Below are 19,909 nucleotides of genomic sequence, written 5' to 3' on the forward strand. Positions count from 1 at the left end.
TCCCAGGCTACGTAAATCCTGTCTCCCGTTACTTCATCTAGAACGTGGAATTAGCAGTAATACTTTCCTCACAGGACGCTGTGAGAGTGAGATGATACAAGTAAAGCCCTAAACAGGGTGCCTTGCGTCACAAGAGTTCAATCACTGCTAGTTTTCACTACGGCATCTACAGCCAGGAAAAGCACTGTACAAAAATCTTTCCAAAAAGTCAAGGTACGAGGGCGCGTCCGACTTCAGCTCAGGTCATGATGTTGCAGTTGGTGAGTTCATGAGTTCAAGCCCCACATCAGGCTCTGTGCTGACAGCTCGGAGCCTGGAGCTGCTTCGGATTCTGGGTCTCCTTCTCTCTCTGCCCCTCCCCCAGCTTGTGCTCACTCTCCCTCTCAAAAACATACATTAAAAAAAATTTTTTTTAAAGTCAAGGTACAAACAGCTGAATGAAACAGAAGTTACATACTTGAAGACAACTGATGTCAGCTGTGGGGTGTGAAGGGCACTCACCAACCCAAAGAACACTAGAGAAGGAGCACTTAGCGCGTGGATACCAAGGAATGGTCCATCCGCCGAGGACAATGGGCCAAGTGTGCCCTGCCCTTTGGGCTGCCAGGACTGGGGAGTGGGACGGTGAGCCATACATGATGGAAATGAACCAAGTAAAGGCACAGCTGAGAGAACGTGGGAATAAACCAGTCTAATCATGGCCAATAAGCTCAGAAAATCCTAACTGTATCACTCACAAGTCAGAAAATATAATCAAATTCTTATGAAAGAGCGAAAAAAATCAATCCATTTTATTAGCCTATTCACCACAATAACCTAATCAATTTTTATACAAAAGACTGCTTCAGCAGAAGGAAAGTGCTCCGAAAAAGCCCCTAAGATGTATTAGCCCATCCCCACCACTGTCCAGAAGGATGAACGGGGAGCAGGCCTGGCCAGCGGAAGACGGGACTCATGGAAAAGATCAACGTGGAAGTACATGTGCTGTAGCCCCAAAGCTACAGCGCGTTACGGACCCCACTGACTTTGCTCCAACCTTCTAAGCTAGGTTTTTCACAGAGGAGAAGGATATCTGAGTGACCTGGTCTGAATCCACCGGGATGATCCACTGCTCACGAGAAGCAACAGCCTGACACACTGAGTTTGTAATATCAGTCTCCTGGGAGTTTGGCCAGGAAGAGGCCCAAGGGGCTCAATGTGGGTACACCATAAAAATGAGACTTCCGGAAGTGACCCTCAGTCGCTGGAGCGCGGCAGCCTGGAGACGGCACCTGAGCAGGAACCCGGTCTTCCTCTCAACGAGCCCAATACTACTCTAACTGGCTTCGAGCAGAAAGCCTCTCAGAACAGCTGGGACCCTTCGCAGGTTCGCTTCCATGGCAATGCTGTCTGTCATCTGACCGAACACCAAACACACCAGAGGCAGAAACACCGGACCAGGGAGACCAGGTGCGCAGCTCCTCCGCAAACCACCTCGTCCACGGGACCTTAACAGCGTAACTCCCCCTGCTGTAGTCGCCAGCAAGGAGAGCGGAAACGGCCCATGGATACAGGCGCTCTGCGGGTAGCGCTGGGTACACTGGCGAAGAGCGGGAGAGAGGCTCAATCAGGCCTGGGCAGAGCCGTTACAGCACCAGTCCCAACTGAGATTCCTGATAACACTAATTACCTGCAATTACCATACAATTACCACTTCCCTGCTGGCCTTTGGGTTCCTTACTTCTCTGGGCCTTGTCATTCACTCCAACAGCTCACCTGCCTACAGCCTGTAAATGCAGTAAAAACTTCACTGGAACATACTTTAACTGTTAAAAACAAACCCATGCTTGTTTAGCCATTGAAAACACAGCAGTTGCAGTGATTCAAAGGAATATCCTCAAGAAAAAGAACGTCAAGTGGCAGAAAAAGCCCTGCAGGGTAACCATGTAACAGGCTAGCTACAAACTGGGGGCAGCGCAACGTGGGGCAAGCAGAGGGGCCCAGAGCAAAGTCCGACGGACCCGGATGGTCCCTCTCCAGGGAGCTGGCAGGCTCATCAGCATCACAACTCAAGGAGATGGGGGCAGGAAGAGAAAAATCAGGTTTTCGGTGACCCACCAACCAGGGTAGGAATGAAGGGAATCTCCCTTCAGGCCAATCTCCCTTAGGCCAAAGCTGCCCAGAGCACAGGGACGGTGTGAACTAATCAAGCCTCCTCTGCACCCTTAACCACCCACCCAACACCTGGATCCCACAAGGGCAGCACCAATAAGGAACGTCTCGGCAACAAGCCCGCTCCACCCAAAGCCCAGGTCGCCTCTTCCATTCTCCGTGCCCAGATACTGTGTGAGGCCTGGTCTCCTTGCCTGGGCTTCCAAGGTTCCCTGCCTCCTGGCACCTGCTCCTCACGGCATGGAACCACGCCCGCATCAGTACAACCACATACACGTGCCTTGGCAGGTTTTACAATTCTAACAAGCCTGACAAATCTTTACCTTCATTTAGGAGCCTGCACTTGGAGACACCACCTTAGTCCGGGCAGGACAGAGAAGCGGTGTCAGCCCTGTAACTATCAGAATACAGCTCCTTGAGGGGCAATATTAGCCTCGCCGCATGAACCACTCAGCACCACGTGAATCCACAGCATTTCCACTAGGAAGTCGGTAGAACGTGGTGGTTGAGACCAATTCTGACGTAAGCATGATCACACCAGGGCACTCTGAGCAAGTGCCGTTGCCCCGAGGTGTCTTTGCCAAGTCCATCGAAGGGTGAAGGGAGCTGCCGGAACTGAAGAGAGCTACAACTTCCCGATCCCTAAGTGCTCACTTGGTGTGCCAGCCACACTCTGAAGCACCTCCTAGGCATTATCTCATCCGATCTTCACACCAAACCTCCGAAGCAGTCTCTCCCATCTCCTTCCCAAAGGAGAAAACCCACCAGAGAACCACGTTCGGGAGAGGGCCAGGATTCATCCACATCTGTCAGCCTAATGAGGGAGTCCAGTGCTTTTATGTAATACCTGCCTCTGTGTACATACTCAGGAAACAGTACTTTAGCATACTTTGATACTGTAATTATGACTTTAATATTGTTAAGTATCCATGGCTTCACCTACGAATCCAGTTATCTTCTAAAGGAAACTCACAGGCTTAATGAGGTCACAAGGAGCATCCACAGGGGCCTGAGGGTTGGAAGATGCCCCCTGGGGAGGCAAAAATTTACAAAAGAAAATGAAGTAGCAGTTGGTGGGCTGTTGAGACCAAGGAGATAGGCTGTTAAGGAGAAAAGGCTGCTATCCTCAAGACAGGAAGAGGACAAATGGATGAAAAATGATCAAGCACCCCACATTTTAAAGCTCTTTAAATTCTCACTGATTAGTTACTCATAACCTTGGCCTCAACTGCAGAGAAAACTCACGCTCAGATAATTCCATTTATACATCCTCACTACTCAAGTGTGGTCCAGCCAACCGCATCAGCAGCCCCCGGGAGGCAGTTCGAAGTGCAGGATCGCAGCCCCCATCCCCAGCCCTCCCTGAAGCAGCAGCTGCATTCATCGAGACCCCAGGTGGCTCACGCACACAGCCCAGCTGGAGGCGCTGATCCATCCAAGGTCTGTCCCGGCTTCCGCCCGCACACCCAGCTCTCCTAAGTTCTTTCAGAGCGGCGTGGGCAGTGGACAACCCCCCCCTTAGCCCCGCGGAGTCTGCAAAGCCTCCAGGCCTGTTCAGGCAGAGCAGGTCACTGGCTCTCCCTGTTCCCAACAGGTTATTTGGTCCAAGTTTCCCATCAGCCTCTCATTCCAGCTGTTTTTCAAGAGATCTTCACGTTGGACCGGAAGAGGAGACTTTAAACACCATCTTTTCCGGGCAGAGCCAGCCAACGCAGACACCAGGCATCAACCCACAGAGGTGAAACGCGTCACTCGATGAGACAAGGGAGAGGAGGCCCTTCACCCAGCACCACACCGGCACCATCTGTGGGCATGCTAATTATCCTTCTAGCTCCACTGCCTTTCCTTCCGACGCTCTATCATTACCTTGGCAGGGCTCTTCCACGCCAAGGGTACCAAACGGCTTGAGGAAGGACATCGGTAGCTTTAGTGCCCATGGCTGGCTTTAAGCACTTGTGCAATCTATTTTACTGCATTACAAATGACTTCCCCGCATTTATTTGTCTTTTCTGCCCTGGCAGGCTCAGTCTCAACTCACTGGGGACACCTCCTGTCCCAGTTAAGATTCTGGCTGCAAAACGGCCTGGCCAAACAATGTCTACAGCTCGTCAATAATCAGGATGCCAAATCACAGGTAAGGTGATGCTATCCTTCCCTGCAGATGGAAAGGGAGCAGCTATAAACTGACGCGATTTCCCACCAGCCTCATGAAGACTCGCAAACATCTGGTGGCTCTAGCAGAGAGCGATGAGGCATCAATGCCAGAAGCCACCGTCAAAGAAAATGGTATACGGGTCAGAAAACAGGCAAACTGCACCGAACACAGAAACACAGGGGTCCAACCAACAAAGCACGTCCATAATTAGGCGGTGCTGTCTGAAGAAGCCATTTTAGCATGCATTCTTACCAAAAACACATTTCTGAGCTGCTTTCAGAGGCCTTCAAAGACAGAACTCCTTCTGCCAAGTCTTTCAGTGAGGGAAGTGTACCAGAGGAGAGATTTCTGAAGATTCAGACGCTCACTTCAGACACACCACATTCTCATGGGTGTACCATAGGGGTTGGGGCCAGAAGTTTATATCTATTGAAGCGCCACAGCACCAGAAATACAGAAGGAGAAATACTACTTGTTACTTCTAAACTCCACCCCCAGAATTTAACATGAAAACAACAGACTTCTGATAGACCCCTACTAAAGTCAGACACACCAGAGCCCCCAAACCTTCTGTACATGAGAAGAGTGGAATCTGGGGTGTGCAGAAGGCATGCCCCTCACCCATCCAGGTGACGAACTCACCACTGACTTGTCTTGCAATATTTGCTGACAGAAATTCTTCCAAATTCCAAAATATCTAGTTCAAGCCAATTCCCGCCCTGTATCTGAGGCTTCCTCAGTCTACACATGGCGACAGTCAGCCCATGCTGCTTCTCCCTTCCACAGACCCACAGCCTGCTGAGTTCCCGTATGCGGATTACTGAAGCCTAGAAGGCAAGGGCGGGATTGGCTCAGGGTCTCACATAACTTCACTACCTTCACAGGAAACTAGTTCACTTTGGCTACTCCTGCCAACTTTGTACCAACTCTTTCTGAAATGTTCACAGTAACACCTGGGGAAGGGATCTAAGAGCACAGATGATACAGCCGAACGCCTCTGTTCTCATATGTAGGTCAGAAGAAGACACCTGACTTTCCTGTAATTAAGGTGGACTGAAAGAGAGATTCCCACCATCAGAGGGAGCTGGGTAAGTAATTCATGAATATAAAGAAGACATGTGGCTGACCCAGGAATTAAATTAAATAAAGCATACACTACTACTAAAGGGCTGCCATTTGCTGAATGCCTGAGACACACAGGGCACTGTGCTAGGCACTCACATCTCTAACCACAATCCCGTGAGACAAGGTCTGATCAGCCCCAGTTTACAGATGGGAAAGAGGCTCAGGGACATTCGGTGTCCCGACCAAAGTCACAAAGCCAGTATGAGACAGAGCTGGAAGTCTGAGCCATCATGCCAAAGCCCACCCCCTTTCGGCTCGCTGCCTAGAGGAGGAGCTGCGGTGAGACAGAAGAGGGACTGTGACCCCCCACCCCCAGACCCTGCCCTGTGGCGCCTTCGTACCTCCAGTCAGCTCCATCGTCAGCTTTTCATTTTCAATCATTTTCTTCTTCTCTTCCAACTCAGCAATCAAGTTCTCTTTCAGCTCCACCTTCTTGTCTTCGAATTCTTTCACTGCAGCCTTCTTTTCTTTAATGTAGTTTCTTTCCACCTGTTCAGTCTATGCAAAGAGAAACCGAGGCTCAGGCTCCAGCTCTAAGCCCAGTTCTGCACGAGGGAGCCTAGAAGACACCTCCCTGGGAAACACGGCCTTAGCTGCACCCACACGCATGAGCAGTAGCGGGTGTCTGTAAGTTCTCCAACGAGTGGATAAAATCGAACTATACAACTCTGACCAGACTACGAGCATAATACTTCACTTGCTACTCAGCTATTTCCTCTCTTTTACATTTTATATCGAATGGCTTGTAGCTTCAAGTAAAACTTAAAGATTCTCACAGATAATAAATTCTTTTAAAGCCATAATATCTCAGGAAAAAAGTACGTTCTGGATAAAATAAACACACGGAGTGAAAATGACAAGAGTTACTAGATTTGTTGATGTTTATACCAAGATAAAATCAACTAGGTTATCAGATCATTCTTTAGGTACCTGAACTCTCAAGCACTCAAACACTGAATACTAAATTTAAAAGTGTTCACTTTTTAGGTCTCACCATTATATTAGGGGACGAACAAGGGAGCTTATGGTGGGCTACGGCTGTGGATCACGTAATCCTGCAGGCTGTAACTACATGTGCTCCACTGACTTCAGTAGTGAAACGGTTTCTGATAACACGGCTCTGTTAAACCACGACCTCACACTCGCGTGCAGATCTCACAAAGCCAGGACTTCCCCCACACATACAACCCAGGAACAGATCATCATCATTCAGGCTCTCAGCTCTGTCCCACAGCCCTGTGCTCCACAAAGAACCAACCCTCAGATGTCTGCTGAAGGAAAGGAAAAATGTTAAGTCCGCCTTTCCTACTGACCTAGAGCATTTCTACTGTAAATCTGAACCCCTGAGCCGCTTCAGAAACTGGGTTGCATAAGGAGCTATGTAACAAATTATTAGACCGTTGAAACTTAGACACACTCCCAGATGGCTTTAACAGGAGATGAAAGTCAACAAGAAAGCAGTGGGGTGAGAGCACCCCCTCATCCCGTGATAAGCAGAAGCTGCCCAATCTATAAACCAACAGACAGGAATTTCTAAATGGAGACCCAAAATGTCCTCTGGCCACACTCAGCCGTGATGAAGGCTTGCAGTTGGGGGCTTTTCAACTAGCCATTTGGTGACAGAAGGAAAGGTTCTCCAGATTTGGAGACCAAGACTCCAGTCTCAGGGAGGGCCTGCAAACCCAGATGATCCAAGGGACTTACTTCCAGCTGGAGGAAGAGTTCTGAAAGAGAGAAAACGTGCAGTTAGATTCGCTAGGCTATGTCACCCTTGCAAACAGTGATGGTAGGACTCATTTAGAAGCAGTAATTGCTTTCTGAAAGCACCGTTACACAGAGCAACTGTTTCCATCAGTAAAGTGTTGATCTACATGAAGGGGAAGGATGCAGAAGCTCTCGCATCTAGTTAAAATCTGGCCCTGAACAGAATCCCTTCTGGCAGTTCTGCCCAAGGGCAAAATCAAGCAGCGGGAACCAAACTACCCTGCAAAATAAAACTGAAAGTCATCCCTCCTTTCACTGCGTACATTCCCTCCCACAGTCCTATAGGGCAGGGCGGCGCAGGAAGGAACAAGGCTGCTTCTCCAGAAACAGAATCATCACTGAGGTTTCTAAAGTGAGAAGGGCTCTGGGCGGCAAGGAAGGACATCCCCGAGAACTCAGAGGCAGAGGTTCTGAGCCCTTCTGGGCTCCCTTCACAGGCCATCATGCCCATGTGTGTGGCTGTGCCTCCAGAGCAATGCCCTGTGGGTCTCTCTGACGCACTTCCAAGCTCCGGATCGAATGCAGCCCCCCACACGAGGCAGCTCCCCTCAGCCTTTGCTGAGGAACCTTCACTTACCACCNCACCTACTACGTGCCGGGCCATTAGCAACGGTTTACCCAGCAGCTCCCCCCACGGCTAGGTTAGAAGGCCCTCTAGAGAGCCAGCCCTTTGAACAAAACAGGTCCACGGCATCTAATCTTTTCTGGGTGATCTTTTCTGGGCTGCTGCCCAGGTCACAAAGACTGTGAGTGAACCAACAATTCCAGGGGTGCTATTCACATCTGATCATGGCCGCCTTCGTGAACATGACAAACGCTATAGACCTGCGTGCCCATAAAAAAGCATCTGCGCACATCCACACGTAATCTAGAATTCTGAGTTTCAGGGCTCCAGATTACGAACTCAGACCTCAATACATATTGAATACGAAGTTTAAATGAAGAGGGATGCCTGGCTGGCTCAGTCAGTGGAGCACACGACTCAATCTCAAGGCTGTGAGTTCCAGCCCCACGCCGTGTGTGGAGCCTACTTAAAGTATTTAAAATTAAAAAAATTAATGAGGAAAGGGACAAGCCACTCATTATTTTCTAACCCCTCCAGAGGTCCTGACCACTTTGGTCCTGGGATCACTGAGCACGGAGCCCAAGCACGCCCAGCCCAACGTGCCGGCCCCACAACTGCTTTAGACGCACGAACCACCTGACACGGCGGGTACGCGCCATCTCAGAGAGCACACCTGCACCGGCTCTCGGTTCGGAGCTGGCTGCTGTAGGATTATCTCTGCACAGAATGTGCTCTTTAAGGCTCCAGCTGGGACTGACGTGGGAGCTCTTCCGCGGGTGGATCTGGGGGCAGGGGAGAGAATGTTTCTGAAAGGGCACACAGGACAGGGTTGGAAGTGGAATTAAGGAAAATAGCTCAACGCGTACACTGCAGTTCTAGCTTCAGAAAAATGGCTCAATCCATTACTTTCCTTACTTGTATCTTAAACCAATTTCCTGAGGTATTCACATTCCCCCCATAGATAGATGGAGAAACTGGGGCTCTAAGAGCAAAATATCTGCTTACAGGCTCAAGACCTAAAGTGCAGGGACGAAGACCTAGCCCTAGGGCCTCACCCCTGCAAATGGGGAACACTGGGAAGAGGGCTGAGGATCCCAAAGATGTCCCAAGGAGATGCCTCAGGGACTCAGAGTGCAGTGGGAGTAACCTCAGCGGCAGGCGGGATGTGGGCGCGCAGGCGGCTGATGGCTATACTTCCATTTTCCCAGTGCCTCCCACACCCCTCCCCTCCGCCTGCTGGTGTACACAAGACAGCTACTCCCTGGAGAGAGGGAACAGTAAGAAAGACAACAGAAAAGAAAGCAACGGACAGTGGCCTGAGGAGTGGCACCCAGACGGCATCTGCAGACGCAGCGTGAGCACCCCCCCCACGAGAACAGGCACCAGGTGGGCGTTCAAAATCAAATGCTTACAAAACATTTCCCGTGAGACCAGGAATTTGTGTTTACATGCAACGAACAATCATCACATCTTACTTTTTGCATGATTCTTTATTGACTCAGAATGTTCCTTAACTTATCCACGTTTGGATGTCTTCTGTCAATGAAATTTCCTAAAGTCAAGGACATGGTGTTCCACTAATTCACTGTGCTCTGAGCTTGGATGTAGCAGGTGCTCCACAAATTCTTACTGAATGAACACACTGTGTACTGTAACAACACAAGGCACACCCTTCCCCTAAATGCTTCTAACACTCAAGGGGAAAACACCAGAGCAGAGAACGCCAAAAGAAGCAAACTAGAAATGAGTGAAACAAGCTACAATTCTTTCCTGTGTCAGCTGCTCTGATGGTCCTTTCGGCCAGCTGTACAGATGGGAGACAGAGAGGGCAAGACCGCCTAACCTGGGGCCCCAGCGAGCATAACTTACGACAAGAAGCCACCTGGGGGCACCAGGGAGCACAACTGACCCGAGGAGCCACAGCGAATAAGCTGGATTGGCCACTGGAAAAAGTGGAACCAGCTCTCCTCACCTGTAGCTCTGGAGCCCCACCCCCCCAGGCCCCAGCCCTCCTCCCCATCTGAGGGTTCTCAGAGGGCCATGATGGGCAGCAGCTCTCACAACCACGTTACGTCGGTAATCAGCCAGAGGAGGAATGCCTGAAGCTGACTTACTTCCAAGACAGAGTCTCACCTGCATTTCGGATCCTCTCTTTGTACTGCTGATCGAGTTTTTTCATCCTCTTCTGATATTCCTGCAATGTACCTGATTTTGAGATTTACAAAATAAAACGTTACTTTGAAGATCTGCTTTACATTTCAGTTCCTAAAATTATTCTACGGTACCAGCAGTGACAGTTTTAATAACATCAAAGTAAAACACAAACCAAGGAAAGGCACAAATAGAGCTAACTGGACTCTGGTTCTCAACCAAGGCCAACAACAGAAATCACCCCACCTAGTGGATTAAGACTCTCTAGCAAGTGAGAGGAAGTGGAAAGGTGCGGGCTTCAAATGATTCTGATCACCTGCTGCCACAGTTAGAGTCAATGGGCCTCCCTCTCCTGAAAAAGGCTCATTCTTCCTCAGTAAGGTCTAGAACTTTCAGCAGAGACCATCCAGGAGAACCTTTTGCACAATGGTGGGGACGTCCCCTGTTGCAGGGTCCAGTATGGCTGCCACCAGTCATATGTGGCTACCGATCACCTGGAATGTAGCTAGAGCAACTGAGCAACGGAATTATTAATTTCAGTTAAATTTAAATAGCCACACGTGGCCGGGAACAATTCTGGATAGCTCGGGGATAGTTTTTCACCAAATGTCTCCTCCTGTCATTGCTTTTCCCCAAAGCAGCCAATTACTCGGTCACTCTTATCTTGCAAAGCATTTCCCGTTCGTGACGTACTAGCAGGGTGTGTTAATGGCACCATTTTCAAAATCTCTCGCTCAGCCATGCCAGGTATGCCTACAGACGTGCTGGAGAGTTTATCTCGTCCCACCCTGCTCCCCACAGTGCTAGTCCTCCCTCGTGGGTAATCTCATCTACTTCCACCTTCTGCCTTGTGAAGACTGGAAAACAATTTTAAACAAGAGAAAGTTGGGGCGCCTGGGTGGCTTAGTCGGTTAAGCGTCCGACTTTCACTTGGGTCATGATCTCGCGGTTCGTGGGTTCAGGCCCCGCGTCGGGCTCTGTGCTGACTGCCAGCTCAGAGCCTGGAGCCTGTTTCAGTCTGTGACTCCCTCTCTCTCTGACCCTCCCCTGCTCACGCTGTCTCTCTCTCTCTCCTAGAAATTTAAAAAAAAAAAAAAAAAAAAAAAAAGGGAGAAAGTGGTGTGCCCACGGTCTCATTTCCAGAAGGCAGTGAAGCTGGGCTTCAAGCCCACGATGGCACCTGAGAGCCTATGCTCTTACCTGATGCTGGACTGTCTTCAGCAGGAAACAGCACTAAACAAGATACAACCACTTCTAATTCACCCAGTAAACACGAGAAAACACGACAAGGATGGCCCACCATTCACCAGCAATTCGTTTAGAAAGAAATGCATCATTTCGTGTATTCTTTGGTAACAACGTCTCCTAAAAATGTCTAGCTTTAGGCACACAATGTTTTTTAGCTCATGCTCTTCCAAAGGGTCTGAGATTTTGAAAAAGTGAAAATTACTTTACTGACAGAAGTTAGCAAAACTGACAGCTAAAATCAGCCAGACCAAATTTTAAATCACTCCCACAGCAGGAGCGAAAAATTTCCAAAGTTTCCAATACTAAGCACACTTAGAAATGAAGGGTTAAACCACACACCAACCTTCCTGAAGTTGTTGCAGCTGTCTCTTGAGAGAAGCCAGTTTATCCTGGTACATCCTGTTTAAAGAAAGAAAAAGTCACCCTGGAAGACAAAAAACATTCAATACTCGATTCCAAAATAATCTACACGTAGGAATTACCTGGGTTCCTATGAGAATGTTATTAATGTCCTTTAAGAAACAAAGAAGACTGGGGTGCCTGGGTGGCTCAGTCGGTTAAGCGTCCGACTTCGGCTCAGGTCGTGATCTCCCAGTCCGTGGGTTNAAAGGTACCAGCAGCTAACGGGATCAGAAAGGGACAAGGATTCTGTGTTTCTGAATCCTAACTCAGTGTTGCAGTCTCCTGTGTTCTCTATCCCACCTTTAGAGAATCAGTCTGAAACCCACAAATATGAAGACACACAAAATTTAATAAGCAACAACAAACAGGCGAGAAGTTAGAAATTGAAAGTGTGATGCCATTTTCTTATGGATATGGAAGTATAAATATACAAATGCAGCAAAGGCCTAAACACGGCCCTTCTACCAACCATACAATTACGTTAGAAGTTTCAAAAAAGATCATGCCTTTTCTATGTAGATAACATAGTCGGCATAGCACCAAGTTAATAAACCTTCGTTTCACTTTTAAAAGTACTACCCTTTCCTGATCAGAGAAATAACAAGAATTTAGTAACAGTTAATACACAGGATTTGTCCACAGCCCCAGCCGGGTAAGAACACAGAGCACACACCTCAGTTATTTCTTCCCCCTCACACCACATGGATTAAAGGCAATTATTCCCTCTGGCAAGTCTGTTTGAATGGTGGATTCCACAAGTAAATCCTATTTCAACAGTATTTTTGCTTCTATCTGAAAAACACCCACCACTTTGACAGTGACAAAACAAGACCTGCAACCAACAGAGAACAAGCACACTAACTTTTTGATTGCTCACATAAGGGGTAAATACAACCCCACTATTTGTATAGGCTGAGGGAAGGGTGAAACAGAATCCGGGGATTCCACAGGAGATCTGATCAAAAGATCAAGGAGAATTCTGATGTACTCTCAATGCTCACCTTGAATCATACAAGGCATTCAGTTTTATTCAAAAATGTTTCTGTATCCAACAGATTTCAAATGTTTATTTTTGAGAGAGAGCATGAGCGAGTAACAGAGGGGCAGAGAGAGAGGGCGATAAAGCATCTGAAGCAGGCTCTGTGCTGAAAACAGCCAGCCAGATGTGGGGCTTGAACTCGTGAACCATAAGATCATGACCTGAGCTGAAGTCGGACGCTGAACCAACTAAGCCACCCAGGCAGCCCCTGTAACCAATATTAAGAGGCACACTAATTAAACTAGGATCTCAAAGGAATACTTAAATAGGACTATAAGAAACAAATGTGTAAACTGCACACAATAAGTATTTGGAGCCCAGTGTATTAAATTTTCCACCACAGAGCGCAGTAAAGTCAAATGCCTTTGAATTCTGAGTCCATCTTTGAAAGGGAATATTAAGAGACTGCAAATACAAGCAAGATAAATGTAGATTTGGGAAAAGAAAAGGTACACTAAACTGACTGATATGGTTCAAGGTGAAAATGGTTCAAGATAAATCAGTAAAAAGCCTGATGAGAATAAAAATAAAAAGCAGGCACAGCGCACGTGGTCTCTTTCTCAAAATAAACAAACATTAAAAAAAAAAAGTAATCCTTCTTTATTCAGCATGGGTGGGTGGAATTTAGCTGAGTTACCCCTTTGGGCTCCAAAGCTTGAAAAGGATAACAGAATCCAGAGGATGGTCACGAACCATGTGCAAATGGGATCTATAAAAAAACCGAATGTGGATCATCTGGTTTAAAGATAAAGAATCTGAAGTCAAATCAAAATCCTCAAAATACATTCAACAAACACTTATGGAGTATATTTTATGCAGTCTTCCATCTGTGTTTGCATTAAAACGAGTGGTCTCAGTTTCTCTGGGCACATTCAGAGGCCTGAGGGTGGAGACGGGACAAGTGGAAAGAACACTGGAGCGAGTCAGGAGCCGTGCTCTCCAGGGCCCCTGCACACCTTCAGCTCTCGGTGGAGTCCCCTGAGAACCAAATAGGTAGGACACACCCTTGACCCGGAGTTATGGTTTTCCCATTTAAAAAAAAAAAGGGGGGGGGCACCTGGGTGGCTCAGACGGTTAAGCATCCAACTTCAGCTCAGGTCATAATGTTCGTGGGTTCGAGCCTCGCACTGGGCTCTGTGAGGACGGCTAGGAGCCTGGAGCCTGCCTGCTTCAGATTCTGTGTCTCCCTCTCTCTGCCCCTCCCCCGCCCTCTCTCTCAAAAACAAACTTTAAAAAAATTTATTTTGGAAAAAAAAAAAAATGAAGACACTGAAAACCATTCTCTCCTGCTACATGGCCCATTTCCCTCAAGGTTCTTCCTAGCCAACCCGCAAAAGACTCTTAATAGGAGGACTGACGAAATAGGACAAATTTAAAGGGGGAAATTATGCACATACACAGGGTCTTTGGAAGCTCCATGGTCAAAACCATACACACGACATCACTATATAAAGATTTCCTGGTGAATCCTGTATTCCACACAAGAAGCAGAAGACTTATACTCACTGTTCCTTCATTTCTACGTAGTCTTCTTCATCGTGCTTCGCCAGGTCAGTTTCACTAGCATCTTCAGTGTCTAAGTAAAATCAAGGAAAGAAAGTCTGTTAAAGTCAACAGTTCACAAAGCTGGCATCACCGGACACGGTTACACTTAACCTTCAACAAAATGAATGCAGGCCTGTGCAAGAAGCCATCAGTGGAAAATATTACAGTTACTGCAGGAAAGAAAATGCTGTTTCCGACGTATACATGGCCAGATTCATGCAAAGAGCTGCCTATACATGAAGCACGACCAGGGAACAGAGCGCACCGGACATTGGCAGTCACGGTCAAGTCTGCTACTTCTGCAGAAGCCACAATGGCAGCTCAGGGAAAGGAGATGACACTGTCAGAGGGGGAACCACAGGCAGCCAGGCCCCGCTCAGTACTCCAAATCAACCTAACAGGAACGCACTCTTCTGCTCGATGCCCGGTTTGAACCCTTAACAGATTTTACATCACGTCTACACAAAAGAGAACACAAACCAATAAACTCAACTCCAACAACTGAAATATTTTCAAAGTCACAGCTAAAGGGAAAAGAAAGGAGGCAAGATAAACAAACTGCCCCAGAACATTTTAAACATTGTTCTTAGAAGAGCGAACAGTCTACATAATTTCAACAGCTCTACTTGAGGGGGGGGAAAAATCAATTTTGGCTTCACCGCTCCCCCTTGTGGGTCTTCGGAGCAGTTACAAGTGATTCACATTCAAAATCCCTCAAGGCGCGCGTTCAAACGTAGTTTAACCAAAGGCAATTAGTCGCTTCAAGTTTATTATCTGCACGTGTCTGCCATTTTAAAGGCTGCTGCTGATCCGGTTCTCCACAAAGCATTCTACTCTTTCGGTCAAGAGGCCTTTCCAGAATCCCTGTCCTATGCCGGCCACTGTACTAGGCATGTGGCAAAGTGAGATGAATAAACACCTTCCAGACAGCTAGTTCAACCTTTTGCTCCACCGCCCTATTTTGCGCCAGAATATTCCACCCACACGGTGGTCTATCTCTTTTTCCGCCCTTGTCCTTTTTTTCACCTTTCTCCTCCAGCACCCCCTTTCTCAATTCCCTCCAAAACGCTATTTCTGACGCTCACCGAAGTGTAAAGCCCCGTTTGAAAAGCCTCTAAGAAGTCTTCGTAACGCAAAGACCGTGGAAATGAAAACACAACACCTGGGCACCATTAAGCAAATCGCCATCTTCACCTGTGCCTGCGTCCGCGGTGACGAGAACATCTACTACCATGTCAAGCACTTTGTGCACAGATTTCATTTAATACCCCGACACTGGAAAGCCCCATTACAGCTGGAGACACTGAGGCTGGAAAGCTTCAGTAAGTTGGCTAAGGCTTACATGGCTGGGTTCGGGGAGCCAAAGGGAGACCTCGATCCGGCGGATTCCAGGTCCCGTTCTTTGGAGCAACCTGAACTCTCAACCTGCACTGCGCGACCCACCGTAGGGCTGGCTGAGCATCTCCCCGAGGGTGGAGGGTCGCGGGGGACAACTTCGGGACCTGGAAGCCCCACGGGGCTTTGCTCTGATCTCCTCGGGAACGAAAAAGCGAAGGGGAGCTCAACGTACCCAACGGAAGGCTTTCTCTCTCTCCTTCCCACCGGTAAAGACCCGAGGTGAGGTTCGCCACGGACGGTTGGGGGCGAGGAGCCGTCTTAAAGGGACCGCCAACTCTGACTGCAGCTCCCCAAGCCCTCCCGTCCCGTACCTGTCAGGGGACGACGTCCCCACGGCGGCCGCGGCCCCAGCGCTGGCGGGGGGAACTTCCTCCCGGNAAGAGCCGGAGCCGCGGCAGCCGCGGCGACCCCTTCCCGGTCTCCGCCAAGCTCCGCCCCGCGCGCCCGCGCTCGGCAACGGGGACCTCGCGCCGGCGGTGACTTCCGGGTCGCGAGCTGCCCGAGAACCGCCTGACTCCGTCATCCTCGAGGAGGTGGACGGGCTGCCCCCTTCGCCTTAACCTCAGCCCTTTCATCGCCGTCCTAAAATCCTCACTGGGTAGCGGGGAGGGGCGGAGACAGGTTCTCTGGAATTAGGCAAATCCTTGGACAGGCCTGGCCGCAGCCAGGACCCCGAAGCTCGAAGGCGCTTCTGTTTCCAGAAGTAGCCGCCAGGCGGCGCAAGGAGCCAGATCGAAAGCGAGGATCCTTTGCGAGCTGAGGTAGAAGGGGTGAAAGCTCGGCAGGTGGAGGTGGTCTCTTTAATTGAAACGGGTTAACGATGTGAACCATCCCATTTATAGGTCTGGAAACGTTGACATCTAGAATTTTCGTGATTATCCCCCCAGAGCCTAGCTTCTCTCCTAACTGGAGCTTTATTGAAGAGACCTAAAAGACAAGGATGCTGATACCCCATCTTGGGGTCAGTAAAATGGTGTTTTCCCAGTCCGTGGGAGTCTTTTCTGTGTGTGTAGGTAGGCTCAATCAGGTATTCTCCCGATTTTACAGATGAGAAAAGAACATTTGCCTAAAAAGTGGCAGCATCCAGGCTGCCTTGTTTACGTGATCACACCCAAACACTGTCTGTACATTACTGCTGCCTCATATTTCTTAGAATATTAATTTTTTAAAAGGTTCTTTTCCCCATCCAATAACTTGCTAACCAACTCTCAACTGAACAAGTGGAATATTTGCCTGCAGGAAGTTAATTAGGCTAACGTAAAGAACATGCTGTGTGGAAACTTAGAAAACAAAGACAGCTGAATACCTGCTTGAATTAATTTGTGTGATTCCTTCTGAGTAGGAGATACTGTGTTAGAAGCTTTGCTTAAAAACAAATTTAGGATGTCCTTTGTCTAGTTGTGGGTAGCAAGAAAATGGTTAAGGAAGATGGCCCAGAGATGTTTATTTGTATAAAGTAACCCTGCCCCTTATTGTTACACCCAAGTCTCCATAGAAAAGTAATTTACAAGTAGTAAGGTTGAACCCAGATGCAAAAGCTAGGGTGGAACGCAATATCCTGATTCTCAGCTCCTTCGTGACCAAATTCATCTCTGAACGGGACCCAAAAGAGTCTCCTCAAAGTGAAAAAATGTACTTATCCTATTTATTTCGACACTTCTTTTTTTTTTTTTATTTCTAGGAGAGAGAGAGACAGCGTGAGCAGGGGAGGGTCAGAGAGAGAGGGAGTCACAGACTGAAACAGGCTCCAGGCTCTGAGCTGGCAGTCAGCACAGAGCCTGACGCGGGGCTCGAACCCACGAACCGCGAGATCACGACCTAAGCGAAAGTCGGACGCTTAACCGACTAAGCCACCCAGGCGCCCAACACGTCTTATTTTCTACCGTAATGAAAATCTTAGCTCTGTTGTAGGAGATTTTTCCTCCTAAGAAAATTCAAGAATTTCTAAAATGGAATGTTGCAGTGTCTCTCCATGAATTCAGAAATCTTCTGAAGCTCCTTCTAAATAATCATTCTGGGGCGCCTGGGTGGCTCAGTCAGTTGGGTAGCTGACTTCAGCTCAGGTCATGGCCTCACGGCACGCAAATTCCAGCCCCACATCTGGCTCCGTGCTGACGGCTCAGAGCCTGGAGCCTGCTTTGGATTCTGTATCTTCCTCTCTCTCTGCCTCTCCCCAGCTCATACTCTCTCTCAAAAATAAACATTAAAAAAAATTTTTTTAAATACAAGTCATTCTCAGGACTCACTATATATCCACCATCTATATTTAAACTAGGTTTTCAGAAATATCTCTTGTCCAAAGGGTGAAGTCATATTCTATTCTGATTTTAGACCACATTTAAATTATCTGTAATCAACTATATTGAGCAACTTAAGTTTTCATCAGTAGCAATAATCAGACCAGAAAAGCACCAACATTTTAGAAATTAGAGTTCACTGATATGAATCCAAAAAATAAAAGATTTAACTTCATTGCTAATTGGTTTCAAGACACTAGAATCTTTATCTTGCTTATGTTTTCTAACTTCTTGATTGCAAATAACATCTGTTAATGGTCCTGCATTTCTTTTTTTATATGAATAGACACAACTGAACACTGATAATGAAAACTTACTCTATTTTTTCAATCCATTTTGCCAACTGCAGAATTGGTTAGGATGAGCTCTTAACTAATAAACACTCTTTTAAGAGGAGGACCTGGTCAAAATTCTCTCATGACTTTAGTCTTACCTAACCTTTGTAAGTTGTTTAGTAATTTTGGACAATTTCTCTAGGCCTATAAAAATCAAGTCCCCTCAGAACCACCTAGAAATCTCTCTGCATCCTTTTCCAAAATGCCACTCAGTCACACTGCTCCGGAGGCACCTACCTCAGAATTAATTTTAAATGAAGTCTTGGAGCCTCCTTTCCATGGGCCCTTGCTGCATATCCCAGCATCCCAATTTAAAGGGAAACATTGTAATTGGAACGGAGTATGATTTTTTTTAACATTTTACTTATTTCTGAGAGGGAGAGAGAGGGAGACAACGAATCGCAAACAGGCTCCAGGCTCTGAGCTGGCAGTCAGCACAGAGCCCAACGCAGGGCTCGAACCCACGAACTGCGAGATCATGACCTGGTCGGAAGTCAGCCACCCAACTGATTGAGCCACCCAGGCACCCCAAGAATGGAGTATGATTTTAAAACACTAGGCGAGGGGTGCCTGGGTGGCTCAGTCGGTTAAGCATCGGACTTCCGGACTTCTGCTCAGGTCATGATCTCATGGTTGGTGGGTTTGAGCCCTCCTTCAGGTTCTATGCTGATAGTTCAGAGCCTGAGGCCTGTTTCAGATTCTGTGTCTCCTTTTCTCCCTGCCCCTCCCCCATTCACACTCTGTCTCTCTGGCTCAAAAATAAGTAAACATTAAAAATAATTTTTTTGAATAAAACACTAGGGGAAATCTCTACAGTGTTTATAACACAAATTTTGTCAGCAGGAGTTAAAGCCAAAAAAGAGTTAATGTTGGAGAGTTTCCTGAGAGCAAAGTCCTGTATCCATCTGACAACACATAGGATCAAATTGTTCCTGAAATGAAACAATTTCGTCATAAAATGATGAATTGTCAAAGTCCATACACTTTGGGGTTTATGAGTTAAGGTAGCAGTTTTCAGTTAACCTTATCGATTTAATCAACACATCCAGCTTCAAAAAATGTAAAGAATGGTTCTGAGTAGCACCATGCACTTTTACCCCTGGCAGGTGAGGGGAGTCTGTGATTACCAACAGGTTGCACTTTGGCCATTAGTTCACTCGGAATCATTAAAATATGTGGCTCTGAAAACGAATATGTTGACTAAGCTTGCTGAAGCCTACCCCGCAGTTCCTGTTCCCACTGTCAAAATGATGATCAAAACCCACAAACATTACTTCTAAAGTTTTGTTCTCATACCTCCCAAAACGGGCCCCATCAGTATTGAATGCTTGATTGCTCACAGTATACACCCAGTATAAAGATTTTTTTTTCCCCAACAGTTTTAAACTGACGTCTGTCAAACGCAATGTAAGGGCAACTCCCTTGCCAAAGAAATGAAACAATTTAAATCCAGGGACTATGTACAAATCCTGGGTGAATGAATATTAATCAATGGCAGAATTTCTTAGGAAGCTGAGCAATAATGGAAGAATGAGGACCTCCTCAAAGACTCTCCGCTGGAGGTCCCTGGGAACCCCAGGGGTCCTTGGCTTCTGGGAGTCTCCCAAGAAAAGCAAAGGCGCAGAGGAGTGCCATGAACTTTGACCCCAGCGCAGCACAAACAAGGTTGACCGCACCCCAGGCGGGCCAGCAGCGTAACTGAAGTTGCGAGGTCTTCCGCGTCTCAGGAAAACC

The 19,909-nt window shown here is 47.6% G+C and overlaps 1 protein-coding gene across 1 annotated transcript in view; it reads right to left on the reverse strand.

Annotated features, from left to right (window-relative positions):
* The window catches only part of SUDS3 (SIN3A corepressor complex component SDS3), a 31,525-nt gene extending 15,459 nt beyond the window's left edge, over window positions 1-16,066 (reverse strand). Inside the window, exons 1-7 of the mRNA XM_077766049.1 lie at window positions 15,748-16,066; window positions 15,488-15,679; window positions 14,107-14,176; window positions 11,503-11,558; window positions 9,894-9,965; window positions 7,136-7,155; window positions 5,773-5,929 (exon numbers count right to left, since the gene is read on the reverse strand). Of these exons, the coding sequence (XP_077622175.1) occupies window positions 5,773-5,929; window positions 7,136-7,155; window positions 9,894-9,965; window positions 11,503-11,558; window positions 14,107-14,176; window positions 15,488-15,679; window positions 15,748-16,066 (886 nt within the window). The remainder of the gene's footprint in view (window positions 1-5,772; window positions 5,930-7,135; window positions 7,156-9,893; window positions 9,966-11,502; window positions 11,559-14,106; window positions 14,177-15,487; window positions 15,680-15,747) is intronic.
* Window positions 16,067-19,909: the final 3,843 nt, after the last annotated feature.

This window comes from Crocuta crocuta, unplaced genomic scaffold (genome assembly GCF_008692635.1).
Source record: "Crocuta crocuta isolate KB4526 unplaced genomic scaffold, BGI_CrCroc_1.0 scaffold339, whole genome shotgun sequence".
Classification (NCBI taxonomy): Eukaryota; Metazoa; Chordata; class Mammalia; order Carnivora; family Hyaenidae; genus Crocuta; species Crocuta crocuta.